The following is a 23543-nucleotide window of genomic DNA, read 5'->3' as shown; positions in this document are numbered from 1 at the left end:
TACCGAGTTCCAAACTGCCTCTGGAAGCAACGTCAGCACAAGAAACGTTCGTCAGGAAATTTATGAAATGGGTTTCCATGGCCGAGCAGCCACACACAAGCCTAAAATCACTGTGCACAATGCCAAGCATCGGCTGGAGGAGTGTAAAGCCATTGGACTCTTGAGCAGTGGAAACTCGTTCTCTGGAGTGATGAATCCCGCTTCACCATCAAGCGACAGACGACTCTGGGTTTGCCAGATGCCATGAGAACGCTACCTGCCCCAATGAATTGTGCCAATTTTAAAGTTTAGTGGAGGAGGAATAATGGTCTGGGTCTGAATGGAAGCAAGCCCGGCAGCAAATGTTCCAACTTCTAGTGGAAAGCCTTCCCAGAAGAGTAGAGGCTGTTATAGCAGCAATGTTCCAACATCTAGTGAAAAGCCTTCCCAGAAGAGTGGAGGCTGTTATAGCAGCAATGTTCCAACATCTAGTGGAAAGCCTTCCCAGAAGAGTAGAGGCTGTTATAGCAGCAATGTTCCAACATCTAGTGAAAAGACTTCCCAGAAGAGTGGAGGCTGTTATAGCAGCAATGTTCCAACATCTAGTGGAAAGCCTTCCCAGAAGAGTAGAGGCTGTTATAGCAGCAATGTTCCAACATCTAGTGGAAAGCCTTCCCAGAAGAGTAGAGGCTGTTATAGCAGCAATGTTCCAACATCTAGTGGAAAGCCTTCCCAGAAGAGTGGAGGCTGTTATAGCAGCAATGTTCCAACATCTAGTGGAAAGCCTTCCCAGAAGAGTGGAGGCTGTTATAGCAGCAATGTTCCAACCTCTAGTGGAAAGCCTTCCCAGAAGAGTAGAGGCTGTTATAGCAGCAATGTTCCAACATCTAGTGAAAAGCCTTCCCAGAAGAGTGGAGGCTGTTATAGCAGCAATGTTCCAACATCTAGTGGAAAGCCTTCCCAGAAGAGTAGAGGCTGTTATAGCAGCAATGTTCCAACATCTAGTGGAAAGCCTTCCCAGAAGAGTAGAGGCTGTTATAGCAGCAATGTTCCAACATCTAGTGGAAAGCCTTCCCAGAAGAGTAGAGGCTGTTATAGCAGCAATGTTCCAACATCTAGTGGAAAGCCTTCCCAGAAGAGTGGAGGCTGTTATAGCAGCAATGTTCCAACATCTAGTGGAAAGCCTTCCCAGAAGAGTGGAGGCTGTTATAGCAGCAATGTTCCAACCTCTAGTGGAAAGCCTTCCCAGAAGAGTAGAGGCTGTTATAGCAGCAATGTTCCAACCTCTAGTGGAAAGCCTTCCCAGAAGAGTGGAGGCTGTTATAGCAGCAATGTTCCAACCTCTAGTGGAAAGCCTTCCCAGAAGAGTGGAGGCTGTTATAGCAGCAAAGGGGGGGAGGACCAACTCCATATTAAAATGCCCATTATTTTAGAATGAGATGTTCAATTAGCAGGTGTCCAAATACACTACCGCTCAACGGTTCTCATAACTTCGGTCATGTCGTGTATTTTGTCATTTTCACACATATTAACGCTTTACATTTGTGCCTATTTAACAGTGTTGGCGGTCATGCTTATAATAATTTGACCTTTGCGGGTTGATATTTTCCATTACTGGACTATCATTCACTATAACTCTAATACTAATGAAAACATGCTGTATGTTGCAGTAGGCCTTTAGAATAACGCAAAAACATATCATTGACTCTATTCAAGTTGATGACGGAAGGGAAGCGAACGATGCCAGTCAGCCTGCATATCGAAACTACACCTAAACTAATTTCACACATAATAAGAATTCGCCTAAAGACAGTCTGAGTGACAATATTATTAGTTGTCAAATTGTACACGAAGAGATGGGGCACAGCTTGGAATTGGCACAGGCAGGGAGAGGAGCAGAGTCACAAGCAGGCAAAACTGTTTTGTTTTCTATATAGTATCAGAAAAAGCTGCAGTTTCTATGATACTTACCTTCGTCAAATAACTACATTCAACAGCTCGATTTCCAAATATATATTTTTCCAAGTATAACCACTCTGTCTGTGTTCAGCACATGAACACTCATGGCAGCATTTCTCAGGCTACTAAGCAAAGACTAGTAGTAACTAGTCTAACTTCCACAATGTTTGTTTAGGGATGCACAATCTGTCGGTGAACATATCGGAAGATATTAGCTAAAAATGCCAACGTCGGTATCGGCCCCATGTCTAGTTTAAAGCCGATGTGAAGGCTGACGTGCATACCTACATAACGTAGGTACATGACGTAATGATGCCACGTAAAATGTAGCACTACACTTGCAACACAGCATTCCTAACCTGGCCCACAATGTCTGCTGTGTGGAGAGAGTGGTCAACAAGTCCAGCAGTCATTGGAAAGAGTAAGAACATTTCAGAGCGAAAACTAAAAAAACGAAATCTATTAAACGCCAAGATAATGGAATTCATTGCCCTTGACAATCAACCGTTCTCTGTTGTGGGTGATGTTGGCTTTCGCCGACTGGTTAATCACCGATACACACCAACGTTACCATGTGCGCTATTGTTCAGATGTTTCCCTACCGGAGTTACACAGTAATAGTGTCACTGCTATTAGCTTCACGACATACTATGTTACACCGTTTGGGTCTCTGCTTGTCAAAAAAGATACATGTCAAATAACACTATTTTGACTTGTTAAATAAGCTTTTAATTTGGACACGTAAAATAACACAGTTCTATTCTAGAATGTTGTGTGTTCTGAATTTGCACGTGCAAGCCAAGCGCCACCACTACTATCAGTAGCACTGTCAAAGCTGTACGAAACAAGTCTAAAAAAAAAAAAAGCAAACACCGGCCACGAACGATGCTTTTACAAACCCGCGTTGGTAATACAGCATTATTTGTTCGACCGCAACTTCTGGGGTAGCTAGCTAGCACGAATACAACCAGCCAAACTGCAGTCATTTTCACTATTCTTAGCAATGCTTTAGTAATCCTTGTCAGCAAGTATTAGCTAGGTAGCCACTTGTTGTTCGCCTATTGAAATTGAACTTCAGTTCATCAAAGTAAATTGCTAGCCAGCTACTTAATCCGGTTGCCCAAAGCTAACGTTATAAGCAGCCAGCTAGCTTCATCTGGCTAGTGAAGCTCGACCTGACCAGGTTCTGTGTTGTGAAGCTAGCCACAATACGGATTAGGCACAATTGTGAAATTTGCAGCTTGCCTTCAAAATAAAAGTACCTCTTTGAAAAGTGATGCAGAAGGTTACAATTGGCGGAATGATGCCATATTTAGAGTAGATAATGTTAAACAATGTTGGAATGTGAAGCAATAAAATGGGGTCAGTCTACTCGGTGACACCCACAGAACACAACTGTGAAGAGTTTACGCAAATACTAGCCTTGTAGCTCTTATCGCGGGACTGTTACTGTGTGAATCACCTTCTCAGTCAGCCTATTGTGTGTATTGACATTCATATTTCACTGTACAGCTTTACCTAAGGATTGGGGATCAGTCTACTTAATACCTAATATATTTTTCCCCAACGTCCTCAGAGTTATTCGACTTCAAAACATCCATGAAGTATTGGTTTTCCTCAGTGATAGTGTTCAATACACAGGTTGACAATAAATATGGTTAAATTTACAGTTGTTTCAGAGTGCCACAATAAGAGCTACGATGCTAATGTTCTCTGGGTGTCACTGTGTAGACTGATACCTATGGATTGTGGATCAATGACATGGGGTAAGGCTGTACAGTGAAATAAGTATGCCCCCCAAAGCAATTCTAAAGTATAATACATCCAGTGTGATTTCAACAGCTATTTGTCAAATTAACAAATTCATGTCTTTTGTTGATTTTATATAAAACAACATTCCAACCTCGTTTAGCATGATCTATTCAATTATGGCATAATTCTACTATTTGTAATCATTTGCATCACTGTCAATGACATACTTTTATTTTGAAGGCTAACCGCAAAGTCCACTATTGTGGCTAATCCTCATCATGGCTAGCTTCACATAGATGTGTCCGACCACCATTAATCAAATAAGAAGTCTGATAAAAAGCAGGGTCATTTTAGATGACATCTAGCTATATAGTTAGCTAGCTAACACCCCCCAAAATACTTTTTGGTCAGTGTGGTTTGTGTAACCATAATTTAACTAGGCAAGTCAGATAAGAACAAATTCTTATTCACAATGACGGCCTACCCAAGCCAAACCCGGACGACGCTGGGCCAATTGTGCGCCGCCCTATGGGACTCCCAATCACGGCCGGATGTGATACAGCCTGGATTCAAACCAGGGACTGTAGTGACACCTCTTGCATTGAGATGCAATGCCTTAGACCACTGAGTCCATGTGTTAACTATTTTACTGTACTATAATGCTTAAAAGCCCACTAAAATGTGTAATATCGGTATCGGGTTGTTTGGCAAGGAAAATATTGGATATCGGTATCGGCCAAAAATACCATGTGGGTGCATCACCAGTTCAGAACATTTAAAATGAAGTTATAAATGTATTTTTGTGATAGATTTAACTCTTGACCTAGTTGTTTTTCATTTTTTATTATGTGTTGTTGTTGGAAGTGCGCCATGGTCTGTTTAGCTCAGAAAATGTCACCCATGTCAATCTCCCGCCATACGAGGCTACATAGTTCTACCTAATGAGCGGGCCGGCCGTGCTACAGTGTTGTACTTCTGAAAGGGCTGGCGGCTTTAGTGTTAAAAGAGTTTCAGTTTAGAAAAGATGAGTCAGACTCCGACAGAAGAATGTAGAAATGTAGTTTCAGGCATTCCTCCAACATTGGAACCAACCTGCAGCAAAAAATAAAGTGCTGGGCTGAAGGACAGGCTCTTAGCCTAGGGAGAGACAGAGAGAGCAAGGGGGAGAGACAGAGAGAGCAAGGGGGAGAGACAGAGAGAGCAAGGGGGAGAGACAGAGAGAGCGAGGGGGAGAGACAGAGAGAGCGAGGGGGAGAGAGAGAGAGAGAGGGAGAGACAGAGAGAGCAAGGGGGAGAGACAGAGAGAGCAAGGGGGAGAGACAGAGAGAGCAAGGGGGAGAGACAGAGAGAGCAAGGGGGAGGGACAGAGAGAGCAAGGGGGAGAGACAGAGAGAGAGAGGGAGAGACAGAGAGAGCAAGGGGGAGAGACAGAGAGAGCGAGGGGGAGAGACAGAGAGAGGGAGAGACAGAGAGACCGAGAGGGAGAGACAGAGAGAGGGAGAGACAGAGAGCGAGAGGGAGAGACAGAGAGAGCGAGGGGGAGAGCGAGGGGGAGAGACAGAGAGAGCGAGGGGGAGAGACAGAGAGAGCGAGGGGGAGAGACAGAGAGAGCGAGGGGGAGAGACAGAGAACGCGAGGGGGAGAGACAGAGAACGCGAGGGGGAGAGACAGAGAACGCGAGGGGGAGAGACAGAGAGAGAGCGAGGGGGAGAGACAGAGAGAGAGCGAGGGGGAGAGACAGAGAGAGAGCGAGGGGGAGAGACAGAGAGAGAGCGAGGGGGAGAGACAGAGAGAGAGCGAGGGGGAGAGACAGAGAGAGAGCGAGGGGGAGAGACAGAGAGAGCAAGGGGGAGAGACAGAGAGAGCAAGGGGGAGAGACAGAGAGAGAGCAAGGGGGAGAGACAGAGAGAGAGACAGAGAGAGCGAGGGGGAGAGCGAGGGGGAGAGACAGAGAGAGCGAGGGGGAGAGACAGAGAACGCGAGGGGGAGAGACAGAGAACGCGAGGGGGAGAGACAGAGAACGCGAGGGGGAGAGACAGAGAACGCGAGGGGGAGAGACAGAGAACGCGAGGGGGAGAGACAGAGAACGCGAGGGGAGAGACAGAGAACGAGGGGGAGAGACAGAGAACGCGAGGGGAGAGACAGAGAAAGCGAGGGGGAGAGACAGAGAAAGCGAGGGGGAGAGACAGAGAAAGCGAGGGGAGAGACAGAGAAAGCGAGGGGGAGAGACAGAGAAAGCGAGGGGGAGAGACAGAGAAAGCGAGGGGGAGAGACAGAGAAAGCGAGGGGGAGAGACAGAGAAAGCGAGGGGGAGAGACAGAGAAAGCGAGGGGGAGAGACAGAGAAAGCGAGGGGGAGAGACAGAGAAAGCGAGGGGGAGAGACAGAGAAAGCGAGGGGGAGAGACAGAGAAAGCGAGGGGAGAGACAGAGAAAGCGAGGGGAGAGACAGAGAAAGCGAGGGGGAGAGACAGAGAAAGCGAGGGGAGAGACAGAGAAAGCGAGGGGGAGAGACAGAGAAAGCGAGGGGGAGAGACAGAAAGCGAGGGGAGAGACGAGGGGGAGAGACAGAGAAAGCGAGGGGGAGAGACAGAGAAAGCGAGGGGAGAGACAGAAGCGAGGGGGAGAGAGGGGGAGAGACAGAAAGCGAGGGGGAGAGAGAGAAAGCAGGGGGAAGAGAGAGAGCGACAGACAGAGAGAAGAAGAGACAAATGGCAGCCTGATTGCGTAACTCACTAATTCCCCCTGTGGGATAACAGGTGTCCGTCCACGTGCTGTTTAAAGCAAAAAAGACTATTGGAGGTACACTGTTGTACTTTGTAACCCTCAGTCTTTTTCACAAACATGCTTATTATGACTGACTGTAATAACAATTTAGAGTCATGGGTGTAGTCCAAAATGGCCTCTTAACCCACATCTGAAACGTCCCACTCCATCCACACTGTGACTAAATGGATAGTGTCTGCCTATAAACCAACGTCTAGGGAAGACCTCAACCTCTTTATTGAATGTATTAAATATGTTATTGTACCACGACATGTTGAATACTGATACTGCTATTAATATCTGATTAATCTTGTCTGTCCCCCCCCCCCCCCTAGTAGGGTTAATGTAATCTCATCCACCAGCCAGGTCTCTCTATGCAGTAGGCCAACAATTCCCCGATAATGGAATTTCACTGACTCAGTTTGGTAACAGAATTGTGGTAAAATGTCCCTCTGTTTTTTTATGTGAACACGTTTTCCGAGAACTCTGCTCCGATTGAAGAGTCAAAAAAGGTGACTACAGAAAGAATGGGGTTTCAGCCTGACATGACAGATTACATTTGAATAAATGGGTTTTGCTTGTACAAACAGCAGTAGATGAAGTGGATTTACATATTTATTTGATTTAACTAGGCAAGTCAGTTAAGAACAAATTTTTATTTACAATGACAGCCTACACCAGCCAAACCTGGACAACGCTGGGCCAATTGTGCGCCGCCCTATGGGACTCCCAATCACGGCGAGATGTGATTCAGCCTGGATTCGAACCAGGGGCTGGTTCTTGCACTGAGATGCAGTGCCTTAGATCGCTGTGCCACTCAGGAGCCCATCCGGTAACAGAATTACATCCGGGTAACAGAATTACATTATGGGTGCCTGATTTGTACTATACAGAAGTGCATAATTATGGATATGAATATCATTCTCAACATCTGTTTCACAAGTTTGGACATCACAGTACAGCACAGCATTACTTTGACCACCAAACAGAAAGGGGAAAACATATGTTAGGAGGTGAACAGAACAGTATGAACAGTGGGAGGGAGGACAGTAGCAGGGGACCCTATGAGGTGAACATAACAGTATGACATTGGAAGGGAGGACAGTAGCAGGAGACCCTATGAGGTGAACAGAATGCCAGTAGAAGGGAGGACAGTAGCAGGAGACCCTATGAGGTGAACATAACAGTATGACATTGGAAGGGAGGACAGTAGCAGGAGACCCTATGAGGTGAACATAACAGTATGACATTGGAAGGGAGGACAGTAGCAGGAGACCCTATGAGGTGAACATAACAGTATGACATTGGAAGGGAGGACAGTAGCAGGAGACCCTATGAGGTGAACATAACAGTATGACATTGGAAGGGAGGACAGTAGCAGGAGACCCTGAGGTGAACATAACAGTATGACATTGGAAGGGAGGACAGTAGCAGGAGACCCTGAGGTGAACATAACAGTATGACATTGGAAGGGAGGACAGTAGCAGGAGACCCTGAGGTGAACATAACAGTATGACATTGGAAGGGAGGACAGTAGCAGGAGACCCTGAGGTGAACATAACAGTATGACATTGGAAGGGAGGACAGTAGCAGGAGACCCTATGAGGTGAACAGTGGGAGGGAGGACAGTAGCAGGAGACCATATGAGGTGAACAGAATGCCAGTGGAAGGGAGGACAGTAGCAGGAGACCCTATGAGGTGAACAGTGGGAGGGAGGACAGTAGCAGGAGACCCTATGAGGTGAACAGTGGAAGGGAGGACAATAGCAGGAGACCCTATGAGGTGAACAGTGGAAGGGAGGACAATAGCAGGAGACCCTATGAGGTGAACAGTGGAAGGGAGGACAATAGCAGGAGACCCTATGAGGTGAACAGTGGAAGGGAGGACAGTAGCAGGAGACCCTATGAGGTGAACAGTGGAAGGGAGGACAGTAGCAGGAGACCCTATGAGGTGAACAGAATGCCAGTGGAAGGGAGGACAGTAGCAGGAGACCCTATGAGGTGAACAGAATGCCAGTGGAAGGGAGGACAGTAGCAGGAGACCCTATGAGGTGAACAGAATGCCAGTGGAAGGGAGGACAGTAGCAGGAGACCCTATGAGGTGAACAGTGGAAGGGAGGACAATAGCAGGAGACCCTATGAGGTGAACAGTGGAAGGGAGGACAATAGCAGGAGACCCTATGAGGTGAACAGTGGAAGGGAGGACAATAGCAGGAGACCCTATGAGGTGAACAGTGGAAGGGAGGACAATAGCAGGAGACCCTATGAGGTGAACAGTGGAAGGGAGGACAATAGCAGGAGACCCTATGAGGTGAACAGTGGAAGGGAGGACAGTAGCAGGAGACCCTATGAGGTGAACAGTGGAAGGGAGGACAGTAGCAGGAGACCCTATGAGGTGAACAGAATGCCAGTGGAAGGGAGGACAGTAGCAGGAGACCCTATGAGGTGAACAGTGGAAGGGAGGACAATAGCAGGAGACCCTATGAGGTGAACAGTGGAAGGGAGGACAATAGCAGGAGACCCTATGAGGTGAACAGTGGAAGGGAGGACAATAGCAGGAGACCCTATGAGGTGAACAGTGGAAGGGAGGACAGTAGCAGGAGACCCTATGAGGTGAACAGTGGAAGGGAGGACAGTAGCAGGAGACCCTATGAGGTGAACAGTGGAAGGGAGGACAGTAGCAGGAGGCCCAACTGTGGTTTATGATCAACTACTATGATTTCCCATTGTAGCCAATTCAATTGCAGTAATTCTGATACCAAAATTTGTTTTTTTAACTAACATAATTACACATTTTAAATCACTTAATAAAGCAAACTTGATATCAGTAAAAACACGAACTAATTGGTAGGTCTACCTTTACTTGTTACTTGGGTGAATGTACTTTTTAAAAATCTTTATTTAACTAGGCAAGTCAGTTAAGAACAAATTCTTGTTTTCAATGACGGTCCAGTTAACAGTGGGTTAACTGATGTCAGCTAGAGTCCAACACTCTAACCACTAGGCTATGCTGCCACTCCAACATGATCCTCCCTCATGACAAAATGTTAAAATATCTTCAAGACACTGTTAAGGCAATGTTTCTTTAAAAAAAAATTGCCTTCTGTAAGTTTTATCAAAAACTAAATATAAAGTAGTTGTCAGGGGTCTTTAATTCAATAATATTGTGTGTTTTGATGAATTTCTAATACATTTGAAAGACTTTCTGGTAAATGTCTAAGACCCCTTTACCGAAGTCCTTTGCGTAGGCTTATTACACATTTTTGGGATAGATAAATGGTTATACATGCCTTCATTTCACCCCATAAAATAGAGACTCTTAGCTTCAATTTGACATGCCTCTATTAACTTCACATGGTGGTGCTCATGGGTCCTTTTACATGGAAATGCCCAGTAGCAAGTTAGGCTGGGGAACGAGGTCACATTGAACACAACCCTAAAGTGCCCCTCCAGACCAAATGGCAGAGGTTGTACCAAGTCATTCATAAAGGCCTAACTCAGAGGATACACATCCCCAACTGTTGGAATTCCATGTTCTTGATAACCACAAGAGGAACAATCCACTTCCTTGTTTGTAAGACCCCTTCCATAACCCCCTTACCCTCTGCTCTCCCCTCACTGCTCGGAACCCAAAGAGCTATACTCTAGTCACCTGAAGTTAATGAATCAAATCCAATTGTATTTTGTCACATGCGCCGAAATACAACAGGTGAAATGCTTACTTTTACAAGCCCTTAATTAACCAACAATGCAGTTAAGAAAATACCTTTAAAAAAAGAACAAGATAAATCATTTTAAGAGCAGCAGTAAATAACAATAGCGGGGCTATCCTAGGTGGTCAGTTGGTGGACATTTTGCTGATTCATAACGATAAATAACCTATAGAGCCCTACCAGAGAAACGTGAAGTTTGAACAGAAATAACTTTGCTAATATAGGTGACTGTTCATATGACAATTGATAGGTATAACATTCAAAGTAGTAGTTGTAAGGGTCATAAAAATAAAAATAAACGATGGTGCACATTAATGTTATAATCTTTTCGTTCAAAAGATCGTTATAATTCAATACGTTTATCGCAATAACGATTTTTGTCGATATGACCCAGCTCTATGAGGTGCCTTAAACAAACTGTCACACCCAGAGACAGAGATTGGTTTGACATAATCTGAGTAACAGAGATTAGGGCATATTACTTTATTGATCACGTGAATAATTTCACTTCCGCTTTAAGAAGCAATCAAACAAAATAGGCTAGGGAGGGATTATGCAAAGGAATACAATCACATTTTGTCTAACACTACAGCTGGACACAGGGTAACAAGGTATAAACAAATTCCTACCAAGGCCAGTCCTTTACAGAAATAACCATGACCTGAAAACGAAAGATGTCATTATAGGCCCACAAACTGTTGTAAAACAAATCGTTTAGTTGCAGAGTTCTTACCTGTAGGGAATCCGCCGCCATCTTGGTTTTTCAACTTTGAATAAAACTCGGGACAGAGGATATGGGACGACTCATATGAAGAAACAATATTATTCCTCCCGTAGCCTATGCAGGATATTTTCCTAAAAATACGAATTCCTACTTCGTAAATCCGAAATCATCAGTAATCACCTCTCTTCGTTATTAACATAGGAACTTTCCCATTACTGTATTTTTAGACTTCATTCTGTAGGCTTTTCAAAAAGATTCAACCGCAAAACAATCCCAAAATATTATCTTGTAGTTATCTCCTTATGTAGAACTAAAAATACTAAACGCAAGCGCTCCTATCCTGAACTCGTCCTCAGAAACACACCGAATTAAAAAATGTATGCGCGGTTCCGACTGAACGTTGCCTGCCAGTCCAGCAACAAATTCACACACTATATGTAGCTTTCAAAACAACTGTGAACTCGGAAATATCCGACTTCAGTGCGTTCAAGACAACTGGGAACTGGGGAAAAACGAGCTCTGACTGGGAAAAATCTTTTTGAACGGTCATCCAACTCGGGAACTTTGTAGAGTTTCGATTTTCCGACAAGAAGATCACTGACCCAGTTGTCTAGAAATTACCATAACCTATAGTCGCAGAGTGTGCTTTCCACACACTCTTTTCCACACGCCCACTACTTTCCTTTCGACACACCCACTCGTCCATTCCCCGGTCGCCATATTGGGATGCAGCTACCCCCTTCTTGCTCTAACCAATATAAGCCACAGCCTGTCGTTTCCGATGGGAATAAATGCGCCATAGTGGGAAAAACAGGCAATGAGGGGGGCAGAGCTAAAGACGAGCTAGTGAGATCCTATTGGCGCATTCTAGCCTCATCTGCATATTTCCGTTAGGGAACGCCTACTTTGTGAAGTGCGCATGTGCAATTAACTCAGTTTGCCTTTGCTTTGCACTCTTTCTAAACGACATGATTTAAAATAAAAAACTTTTGCAAATGGTAAAGTATAAAAATCGCAGTCCACTCTGTTCATAACATATTATAGTTTTGGGAACATCAAACTGTATTGAGATCAAACGTTTCATCGCTGAGAACATTTGCAGAATCCAAAATCCATCTTGTTCCATCTTCTCCCGCTGCCCGTGGGCTTCCTCTCACTACCATATTTGGTAGTGATTGCTAAGCGGATGCTTCACATTTAAACATCCAGTGAAATGTCTGTCTCATTGTTCTATCTGTGCTCTAACGAGGGAATATTAGGTGGGACCATTCTAGCCAACCGGACCATTATAGCCAACGCGTGTGAACAACAGGCACAACGGTTTCCACTAGTTACAGCAGCCACAAAGTCAAAGAGTGCTGCATTAAGGTCAGCCATAAGGTTAATGTTAGGTTTAAAATCACATTTTAAGAAGAGACAATGCAGAAATAAACGGGGTTTATAACTTTGTGGCTGTGGTAACTAGTGACAAGTGAAGACAACGGCGATATTATACAGTGTTTTTCTCAAAATTGCCGGGATGTCACGGTATTTAATTTAAATTTTTATTAAACCTTTATTAAACTAGGCGAGTCAGTTAAGGACAAATTCTTATTTACAATGACGGCCTACCCTGCCAAACCTGGACAACGCTGGGCCAATTGTGCGCCGCCCTATGAGACTCCCAATCACAGCCAGATGTGATGCAGCCTGCATCAGTACACTTATCAATACACTTGTAACGACCTAGCTAAATCAAATCAAATTTTTATTAGTCACAATACACATGGTTAGCAGATGTTAATGCGAATGTTGCGAAATGCTTGTGCTTGTAGTTCCAACAGTACAGTAATATCTAATAACAAGTAATCTAACAATTCCCCAACAACTACCTAATACACACAAATCTAAAGGGGTGGATGAGAATATGTACATGTAAGTATATGGTTGAGCGATGGCCGAGCGGCATAGGCAAGGTGCAGTAGATGGTATCAAATACACTATATACATGTGATATGAGTAATGTAAGATATGTAAACATTATTAAAGTGGCATTATGTGCATTGTATAAAGTGACCAGTGATCCATTTATTAAAGTGTCCAGTGATTGGGTCTCAATGTAGGCAGCAGCCTCTGAGTTAGTGATTGCTGTTTAACAGTCTGATGGCCTTGAGATATAAGCTGTTTCTCAATCTCTCGGTCCCAGCTTTGATGCACCTGTACTGACCTCGCCTTCTGGATGGTAGCGGTGTGAACAGGAAGTGGCTCGGGTGGTTGTTGTCCTTGATGATCTTTTTGGCCTTCCTGTGACATCGGGTGGTGTAGGTGTCATGGAAGGCAGGTATTTTGCCCCCTGTGGGTGAACAGGGAGTACAGGAATGGGCGGAGCACACACCCTTGTGGGGCCCCAGTGTTACGAATCTTCTATTCGACCACAATAAGCCACACGTAGACCCAGTGTGAATAATCCATACTTTTTTTTTGTTAGCTTGGTTTCCATCCTATTGGCAACATATTTTTCTTATGAATATTCCGGAGTGCACATAAAAATACCTTTTGTGATTCAATTCCCTTGTATGCATGCCGAATAGAAAAATACAAGTTAAATGGGTTTTCATTGCATTTTCAACTGTTTTCTCACAAAGAAATGTTGCAGTGATATAGGGAGTGTGACCGCTGTGGTTTTGGCAAGTTATGTGCTCTAGACCAGGGTTTCCCTGTAGTGTGACTCCAAGTTTACATTCATATGATGGTTATTAAATCAACATTTGCACATACAAGTGTTTCCACCGATATTTCCTTGCATAATTTATTTTACCGACACTAAAAATATCCCACGGTGTCGAACAGACATATTATCTTTCTGGAATTTATACAATTGTACCAAAACTTCCTGTTTGCATCACAGCTGTGATTAAAAAAAATATATATATATACAATATGACTTTACACGCATTCAAACTGGATGGAAACTGGATGGTTATTGACCTCCATACAACAACTCCTTGCTTAGTGAGCGGGGAAAAAACACCACCTGCTGGTGAAGACAGATTTGGGGCCCAGTTAACCCTTTCTTCTCTTCTTCTCTGGTGACACTCCAGCTGAACTCCTCCACACTTACTGGATTGGTTGAAAAGAGAAGAAAGAAGGAACACCAGTAAGGCATTCAGGTATATTACATAAAAGTTATAAAATAGTTAGGTCATGATGATAATATCATAGACATTTTGGGTGGGAGAAAACATCAAGTCGTTAGCAGAGTAATTAGGGGCCAAACAAGAGGGATACACTAAGATGTCTCTCAGAACTATGTCAATAGGGTCGCCCACACACACACACACGGCCCCCTTTGTTGATATGATGCCAAACGTGCCAGTCATTATGCGAACGTTGAGTAATGCTCTCGTGCAATGCATTGTCAACATATATGTAATTTGCATATGGATTATAGACTAGATTGGTCTTTTTTTTCTCTATTATCAGAGAGTGCCTGGACCACCAAGATAATAAAGGGATGGACATGGTAACAGGGATTCACTTTTCCATCCCCCGTTCGCAAAACCCAATTACTTTAAGCATCAGTTGGTACAGGTATGTGGTGTATTACCCCGAAACAACAACTAAAAAGGATTAACCATGTCTTTATTATATATACTGTAAAATACTACTTATATGCAAATAATAATTACATCAGAAAATTGGTGGCTCATAAGAATGATCTGAATTTGTTTATTTTTTATCATTTTCAACACAATACAACCATACATGAAGCTGCAGGTTGCCTAGTGGTTAGAGTGTTGGACTAGTAACCAGCAGGTAGCCTAGTGGTTAGAGTGTTAGACTAGTAACCAGCAGGTAGCCTAGTGGTTAGAGTGTTAGACTAGTAACCAGCAGGTAGCCTAGTGGTTAGAGTGTTAGACTAGTAACCAGCAGGTAGCCTAGTGGTTAGAGTGTTGGACTAGTAACCAGCAGGTAGCCTAGTGGTTAGAGTGTTGGACTAGTAACCAGCAGGTAGCCTAGTGCTTAGAGCGTTGGACTAGTAACCAGCAGGTAGCCTAGTGGTTAGAGTGTTGGACTAGTAACCAGCAGGTAGCCTAGTGGTTAGAGTGTTAGACTAGTAACCAGCAGGTAGCCTAGTGGTTAAAACGTTGGACTAGTAACCAGCAGGTAGCCTAGTGGTTAAAACGTTGGACTAGTAACCAGCAGGTAGCCTAGTGGTTAGAGTGTTGGACTAGTAACCAGCAGGTAGCCTAGTGGTTAGAGTGTTGGACTAGTAACCAGCAGGTAGCCTAGTGGTTAGAGTGTTGGACTAGTAACCAGCAGGTAACCTAGTGCTTAGAGCGTTGGACTAGTAACCAGCAGGTAGCCTAGTGGTTAGAGTGTTGGACTAGTAACCAGCAGGTAGCCTAGTGGTTAGAGTGTTAGACTAGTAACCAGCAGGTAGCCTAGTGGTTAAAACGTTGGACTAGTAACCAGCAGGTAGCCTAGTGGTTAAAACGTTGGACTAGTAACCAGCAGGTAGCCTAGTGGTTAGAGTGTTGGACTAGTAACCAGCAGGTAGCCTAGTGGTTAGAGTGTTGGACTAGTAACCAGCAGGTAGCCTAGTGGTTAGAGCATTGGACTAGTAACCAGCAGGTAGCCTAGTGGTAAGAGCATTGGACTAGTAACCAGCAGGTAGCCTAGTGGTTAGAGTGTTGGACTAGTAACCAGCAGGTTGCCTAGTGGTTAGAGCGTTGGACTAGTAACCAGCAGGTAGCCTAGTGGTTAGAGCATTGGACTAGTAACCAGCAGGTAGCCTAGTGGTTAGAGTGTTGGACTAGTAACCAGCAGGTTGCCTAGTTGTTAGAGTGTTGGACTAGTAACCAGCAGGTTGCCTAGTTGTTAGAGTGTTGGACTAGTAACCAGCAGGTAGCCTAGTGGTTAGAGTGTTAGACTAGTAACCAGCAGGTTGCCTAGTTGTTAGAGTGTTGGACTAGTAACCAGCAGGTAGCCTAGTGGTTAGAGTGTTAGACTAGTAACCAGCAGGTAGCCTAGTGGTTAAAACGTTGGACTAGTAACCAGCAGGTAGCCTAGTGGTTAAAACGTTGGACTAGTAACCAGCAGGTAGCCTAGTGGTTAGAGTGTTGGACTAGTAACCAGCAGGTAGCCTAGTGGTTAGAGTGTTGGACTAGTAACCAGCAGGTAGCCTAGTGGTTAGAGCATTGGACTAGTAACCAGCAGGTAGCCTAGTGGTTAGAGCATTGGACTAGTAACCAGCAGGTAGCCTAGTGGTTAGAGTGTTGGACTAGTAACCAGCAGGTTGCCTAGTGGTTAGAGCGTTGGACTAGTAACCAGCAGGTAGCCTAGTGGTTAGAGCATTGGACTAGTAACCAGCAGGTAGCCTAGTGGTTAGAGTGTTGGACTAGTAACCAGCAGGTTGCCTAGTTGTTAGAGTGTTGGACTAGTAACCAGCAGGTTGCCTAGTTGTTAGAGTGTTGGACTAGTAACCAGCAGGTAGCCTAGTGGTTAGAGTGTTAGACTAGTAACCAGCAGGTTGCCTAGTTGTTAGAGCATTGGACTAGTAACCAGCAGGTAGCCTACTGGTTAGAGTGTTAGACTAGTAACCAGCAGGTAGCCTAGTGGTTAGAGTGTTGGACTAGTAACCAGCAGGTTGCCTAGTGGTTAGAGTGTTGGACTAGTAACCAGCAGGTAGCCTAGTGGTTAAAATGTTGGACTAGTAACCAGCAGGTAGCCTAGTGGTTAGAGTGTTGGACTAGTAACCAGCAGGTTGCCTAGTGGTTAAAGCGTTGGACTAGTAACCAGCAGGTTGCCTAGTGGTTAAAGCATTGGACTAGTAACCAGCAGGTAGCCTAGTGGTTAGAGTGTTAGACTAGTAACCAGCAGGTTGCCTAGTTGTTAGAGCATTGGACTAGTAACCAGCAGGTAGCCTAGTGGTTAGAGTGTTAGACTAGTAACCAGCAGGTAGCCTAGTGGTTAGAGTGTTAGACTAGTAACCAGCAGGTAGCCTAGTGGTTAGAGTGTTAGACTAGTAACCAGCAGGTTGCCTAGTTGTTAGAGTGTTAGACTAGTAACCAGCAGGTTGCCTAGTTGTTAGAGCGTTGGACTAGTAACCAAAAGGTTTCAAGATCGAATCACTGACCTGACAAGGTAAAAATCTGTCGTTCTGCCCCTGAACAAGGCACTTAACCCACTATTCCTAGGCCGTCATTGAAATTAAGAATTTGTTCTTAATTAACTGACTTGCCTAGTTAAACAAAGGTTAAATAAATACATGAGTCCTCACATTTTCCCTGACATCAAAAATACTCGTTACATTTTGAATGCTTAACAGGACCAGTTCACACACTTATCAAGAGAACATCCCTGGTCATCCCTACTGCCTCTGATCTGGTGGACTCACTAAACAGAGAACATCCCTGGTCATCCCTACTGCCTCTGATCTGGTGGACTCACTAAACAGAGAACATCCCTGGTCATCCCTACTGTCTCTGATCTGGTGGACTCACTAAACAGAGAACATCCCTGGTCATCCCTACTGCCTCTGATCTGGTGGACTCACTAAACAGAGAACATCCCTGGTCATCCCTACTGCCTCTGATCTGGTGGACTCACTAAACAGAGAACATCCCTGGTCATCCCTACTGCCTCTGATCTGGTGGACTCACTAAACAGAGAACATCCCTGGTCATCCCTACTGCCTCTGATCTGGTGGACTCACTAAACAGAGAACATCCCTGGTCATCCCTACTGCCTCTGATCTGGTGGACTCACTAAACAGAGAACATCCCTGGTCATCCCTACTGCCTCTGATCTGGTGGACTCACTAAACAGAGAACATCCCTGGTCATCCCTACTGCCTCTGATCTGGTGGACTCACTAAACAGAGAACATCCCTGGTCATCCCTACTGTCTCTGATCTGGTGGACTCACTAAACAGAGAACATCCCTGGTCATCCCTACTGCCTCTGATCTGGTGGACTCACTAAACAGAGAACATCCCTGGTCATCCCTACTGTCTCTGATCTGGTGGACTCACTAAACAGAGAACATCCCTGGTCATCCCTACTGCCTCTGATCTGGTGGACTCACTAAACAGAGAACATCCCTGGTCATCCCTACTGCCTCTGATCTGGTGGACTCACTAAACAGAGAACATCCCTGGTCATCCCTACTGCCTCTGATCTGGTGGACTCACTAAACAGAGAACATCCCTGGTCATCCCTACTGCCTCTGATCTGGTGGACTCACTAAACAGAGAACATCCCTGGTCATCCCTACTGCCTCTGATCTGGTGGACTCACTAAACAGAGAACATCCCTGGTCATCCCTACTGCCTCTGATCTGGTGGACTCACTAAACAGAGAACATCCCTGGTCATCCCTACTGTCTCTGATCTGGTGGACTCACTAAACAGAGAACATCCCTGGTCATCCCTACTGTCTCTGATCTGGTGGACTCACTAAACAGAGAACATCCCTGGTCATCCCTACTGCCTCTGATCTGGTGGACTCACTAAACAGAGAACATCCCTGGTCATCCCTACTGCCTCTGATCTGGTGGACTCACTAAACAGAGAACATCCCTGGTCATCCCTACTGCCTCTGATCTGGTGGACTCACTAAACAGAGAACATCCCTGGTCATCCCTACTGCCTCTGATCTGGAGGACTCACTAAACAGAGAACATCCCTGATCATCCCTACTGTCTCTGATCTGGTGGACTCACTAAACAGAGAACATCCCTGGTCATCCCTACTGCCTCTGATCTGGTGGACTCACTAAACAGAGAACATCCCTGGTCATCCCTATTGCCTCTGATCTGGTGGACTCACTAAACACAAATTCTTAGTTTGTAAAGGATGTCTGAGTGTTGGAGTGTGCCCCTGGCTATCAGTGTCAAGCCCTGGTCTGTTTCACCTCTCTTTGTGCTTGTCTCTAACCCCCTCCAGGTGTTGCCCATCTTCCCCATTATCCCCTGGGTATTTATACCTGTGTTTTCTATTTGTCTGTTGCCAGTTTGTCTTGCTTACCAGCGTTTGTCCTGCCAGCGCCTGGGTTTTCCCCAGCCTCTCTCTTTCTTGCCCTCCTGGTTTTTGACCCTTGCCTGAACCAGACCACTCTGCCTGACCCTGCCTGCAGTCCTGTACCTTTGCCCCTAACTGGATTTTCGACCTCTGCCTGACACTGACCCCTCTGCCTGACCCTGACCCCTCTGCTTGTCCCGGACCCCTCTGCCTGACCCGGACCCCTCTGCCTGACCCTGACCCCTCTGCCTGACCCTGACCCCTCTGCCTGACCCTGACCCCTCTGCTTGACCCTGACCCCTCTGCCTGACCCTGACCCCTCTGCTTGACCCTGACCCCTCTGCCTGACCCTGACCCCTCTGCCTGACCCTGACCCCTCTGCCTGACCCTGACCCCTCAGCCTGACCCTGACCCCTCTGCCTGACCCTGACCCCTCTGCTTGACCCTGACACCTCTGCCTGAACCTAACCACTCTGCCTGACCCTGAGCCTGCCTGCAGTCCTGTACCTTTGCCTCTGTTGCTGTAATAAACATTGTTACTTCGACACGGTTTGCATCGGGGTCTTACCTCCTGTTAATCAGTAAATAAATGGCTTAATATAAGGAATTTGAAATTATTTATAGTTTTTGTTCGATGCATAAGTTTATTTTGGAAATTATATTTACTTTTAATTCGTAAGTATATTGAAAACCAAATATTTTTCTGAAGTAGAATTTTACTGGGTGACTTTCCCTTTTAATTCAGTTATTTTTTTATTTAGATATTTTTACTTTTACCCAAATATGACAATTGTGTACTTTTTCCCAACACTGCAATTGTGATCCACATGAAAATAAATGAAAACAAAATTATTATAAAATGAAAAACAAAATCCCAAATCTACTGACAAAAAAATATAAACCCAACATACTGAGTTACAGTTCATATAAGGAAATCAGACAATTTAAATAAATAAATAAGGCTCTAATCAATGGATTTCACATGACTGAGAATACAGATACAGTGGGGCAAAAAAGTATTTAGTCAGCCACCAATCAGCCACCACCATAATTTGCAAATAAATTCATAAAAAATCCTACAATGTGATTTTCTGGATTTTTTTTCTCATTTTGTCTGTCATAGTTGAAGTGTACCTATGATGAAAATTACAGGCCTCTCTCATCTTTTTAAGTGGGAGAACTTGCACAATTGGTGGCTGACTAAATACTTTTTTGCCCCACTGTATCTATTGGTCACAGACACCTTGAAAAGAAAAGGTAGGAGCATGGATCAGAACCAGTCAGTATCTGGTGTGACCAACATTTACCTCATGCAGACACATCTCCTTCACATAGAGTTGATCAGGCTGCTGACTGTGGCCAGTGGAATGTTTTTCCACTCTACTTCAATGGCTGTGCGAAGTTGCTGGATATTGGCAGGAACTGGAACACGTTGTCGTAAACATCAATACAGAGCATCCCAAACATGCTCAATGGGTGACATGTCTGGTGAGTATGCAGGCCATGGAAGAACTGGGACATTTTCAGCTTCCAGGAATTGTGTACAGATCCTTGTGACATGGGGCTGTGTATTATCATGCTGAAACATGAGGTGATGGCGGCGGATGAATGGCACGACAATGGGCCTCAGGATCTCGTCCCGGTATCTCTGTGCATGCAAATTGCGGTCGATAAAATGCAATTGTGTTCGTCGTCTGTAGCTTGTGCCTCCCCATACCCCCACCGCCACCATGGGGCACTCTGTTCATTACATTGACATCAGCAAACCACACATGTGGTCTGCTGCTGTGATGCCGGTTAGACATACTGCCAAATTCTCTAAAATGACTTTGGATGTTACCAATGTCTAGTGGACATTCCTGCAGTCAGCAAGTCAATTGTACGCTCCATCAAAACTTATATCTTTGGCATTGTGTTGTGTGACAAAACTGCACATTGTGAGAGAAAAAAATTGGTATTTACCCGATTTGTTTGATATTAATAGTTAGCAAGTAACACTTAACTTATAGGAAGATATTTCTGTCCTGCTAGTGTCTGTGTTTTTATGGGCTCTACTCTAGTTCCCTGCAGCTAATCTGGGCGTATGGTCACCAGAGATGGCTTGAGCTGACAAATGACTTAAAGACTGCATTACATAGACAAGAATGTGTTTTACTAGGGCTAGATTAGGAGTAGAACAATCCCTCATTGTCTCAAAATCATCCTTGTAACTGGGAAACTAAGCCAGGCTGGGGTTAAGACAACAACCCACGTGTAGATAATGACAGGATGAACCCAGAGTGGCTTATAATGCTCCTTGGTCTGCATGAGGGGGGTTGATCCAACCATGACTGAGCATCGTTAGTGTCAGCTATATATAGTACTCTGCATTTGTGTAAAGGTTAGGTTACTCAGTTCAACACTCAAGGGTGTGGGGTCGACCAGTCTCATTATTGCAATAATTAATCGATATTAAATCAAGATGATTGTTTGAAGAAATGACAAAGTCTCTCTCACTCGATTCGAATATTCCAGGACAATATTTATTGTCCCCAGCACAAGGTTCACCTGTGTAACAATCATGCTATTTAATCAGCTTCTTGATATGCCACACCTGTCAGGTGGATGGATTCTCTTGGCAAAGGAGAAATACTCTCAAACAGGGGGTGTAAACAAATTTGTGCATAAAATTTGAGAGAAATAAGCTTTTTTTGTGTACTTCTGGAACATGTCTGTCACGTTCTGACCTTTATTTCCTTTGTTTTGTATTTATTTAGTGTGGTCAGGGCGTGAGTTGGGGTGGGCAGTCTATGTTTGATTTTCTATGATTTGGGGATTTCTATGTTTCGGCCTAGTGTGGTTCTCAATCAGAGGCAGGTGTCATTAGTTGTCTCTGATTGAGAATCATACTTAGGTAGCCTGGGTTTCACTGTTTGTTTGTGGGTGATTGTCTATGTTAGTTGCTTGTGTCACCACAGTCCTTATGATAGCTTCACGGTCGTTTATTGTTTTAGTATTCAGTGTTCAGATCTTTCTTTAATTAAACATTCATCATGAACACATACCACGCCGCATTTTGGTCCTCTGATCCTTCTCGCCTCTCCTCTTCAGATGAAGAGGAGGAAGATCGTGACAATGTCTGAGATCTTTAATTTCAGCTCATGAAACACCAGGGACCAAACACTTTACACGTTGCGTTTTATATTTCTGTTCAGTATAGTATGGAATAAACATCTTATCAATAAGGAGGAAACCGTGAAAGGAATACAATAGGTTACCAAGTAACATTTATTCTAAACAATTTATACCCTCTTTAAGCCTGTGCAGTTTTAAAGGATTTTGCCCAGAAATCATTTCTTAAGGTTTATCTTAAAATTCCCTGGCGTAAGTGATGGATTTTTTAAAATATGTTTTGGTACACCATTCCATTCCTCTGCAACAGTGTTAAGGAAGTAGCTTTTTCCGTCCGGCTCCTATAGATATTAAAAAAATATTAAAAAATATATAAATATAAAATATAAATAAATAAATAAAAATAAATAAAAAAAGGGGCGGGATCCTAAACAAAAATGCAGTCTGCTATTGGCAACATTGCCTCTGATGTCATTCTATGAGAGTCTAATGAAATTCAAATAGCCAGACCTGTAACTTGGGGCATCTAGGTCATCTATAAGGTCATCTATAACTTTAAGGTCATCTATAACTTTAAAAACCATCAACAGTTTCATCTACTCTGCCTGGAGATCAACTGGAAGCCAGTTCAGTTTCCTGAAATGATTAGGACGAATGTGTGTCCTAAGGGCTGAGCTTGAGTATAATTCTCATTAGTTTGTTTTGGGCAGTTTGTAGTTTGTCCTTCAGATTGTTGCTTATGCTACTGAACCATGAGATACAAGCATAGTCATAGTGACGTTGGATCAGAGATGATGCCAGGGTCCTCATAGTGTCTGTTTCCAGGAACTTGGCTACCTTTGCCAGGAACTTTGTCCTGGAGTGAACCTTCCCAATGACCTTCAGAGCCATGATTTCACCTGTCATCTGTTGGTCCAGTTCACATCCAAAGTATACAACAGAGCATTTCTCCATTACCACAACACCATTAACATTTGGCCCAAGAGTTTCTCAGTTTGTTCTTTGGAAACAAACACAGTACATTCTGTCTAAACGCAGGGACAGTTTATTGTCGGATAACCTACTGACTTTATGGTTTGAGCATGTTGATCAAGAGTTCAAGGTCAGTACTGCTGTCCTGGTCCTGGCCATGAATTTACCTCACTTCCTTAGCAACCACAGAACACATGAGAAGGTCGGTGGATTTCATTGGCTACATGTACAGTATAGTGTTCATCTGAAGGCCATCTAATGTAATAATGATGCAAGTCGGGTTACGTCCCAAATGACACCCTATTCCCTGTAGTGTGCACTACTTTAGACCAGGGCCCATAGGGGTAGTGCACTACTTTAGACCAGGGCCCATAGGGGTAGTGCACTACTTTAGACCAGGACCTGTAGGGGTAGTGCATTACTTTAGACCAGGGCCCAGGGGGTAGTGCACTACTTTAGACCAGGGCCCCATAGGGGTAGTGCACTACTTTAGACCAGGACCCATAGGGGTAGTGCACTACTTTAGACCAGAACCCATAGGGGTAGTGCACTACTTTAGACCAGGACC

At 44.4% G+C, this 23543-nt stretch overlaps 1 protein-coding gene across 1 annotated transcript in view; it reads right to left on the bottom strand.

Moving 5' to 3' along the window:
- The window catches only part of pkn2b (protein kinase N2b), a 54467-nt gene extending 42945 nt beyond the window's left edge, over positions 1–11522 (bottom strand). The window contains 1 exon segment of the mRNA XM_031785440.1: positions 10900–11522. Coding sequence (XP_031641300.1) covers positions 10900–10920 — 21 coding nt within the window. The 5' untranslated portion in view covers positions 10921–11522.
- Between the last annotated feature and the right edge of the window lie 12021 nt (positions 11523–23543).

Source organism: Oncorhynchus kisutch, linkage group LG13 (genome assembly GCF_002021735.2).
Source record: "Oncorhynchus kisutch isolate 150728-3 linkage group LG13, Okis_V2, whole genome shotgun sequence".
Classification (NCBI taxonomy): Eukaryota; Metazoa; Chordata; class Actinopteri; order Salmoniformes; family Salmonidae; genus Oncorhynchus; species Oncorhynchus kisutch.
The sequence above is the reverse complement of the archived record's forward strand: the minus strand, read 5'-3'. Positions and strand labels throughout refer to the sequence as shown.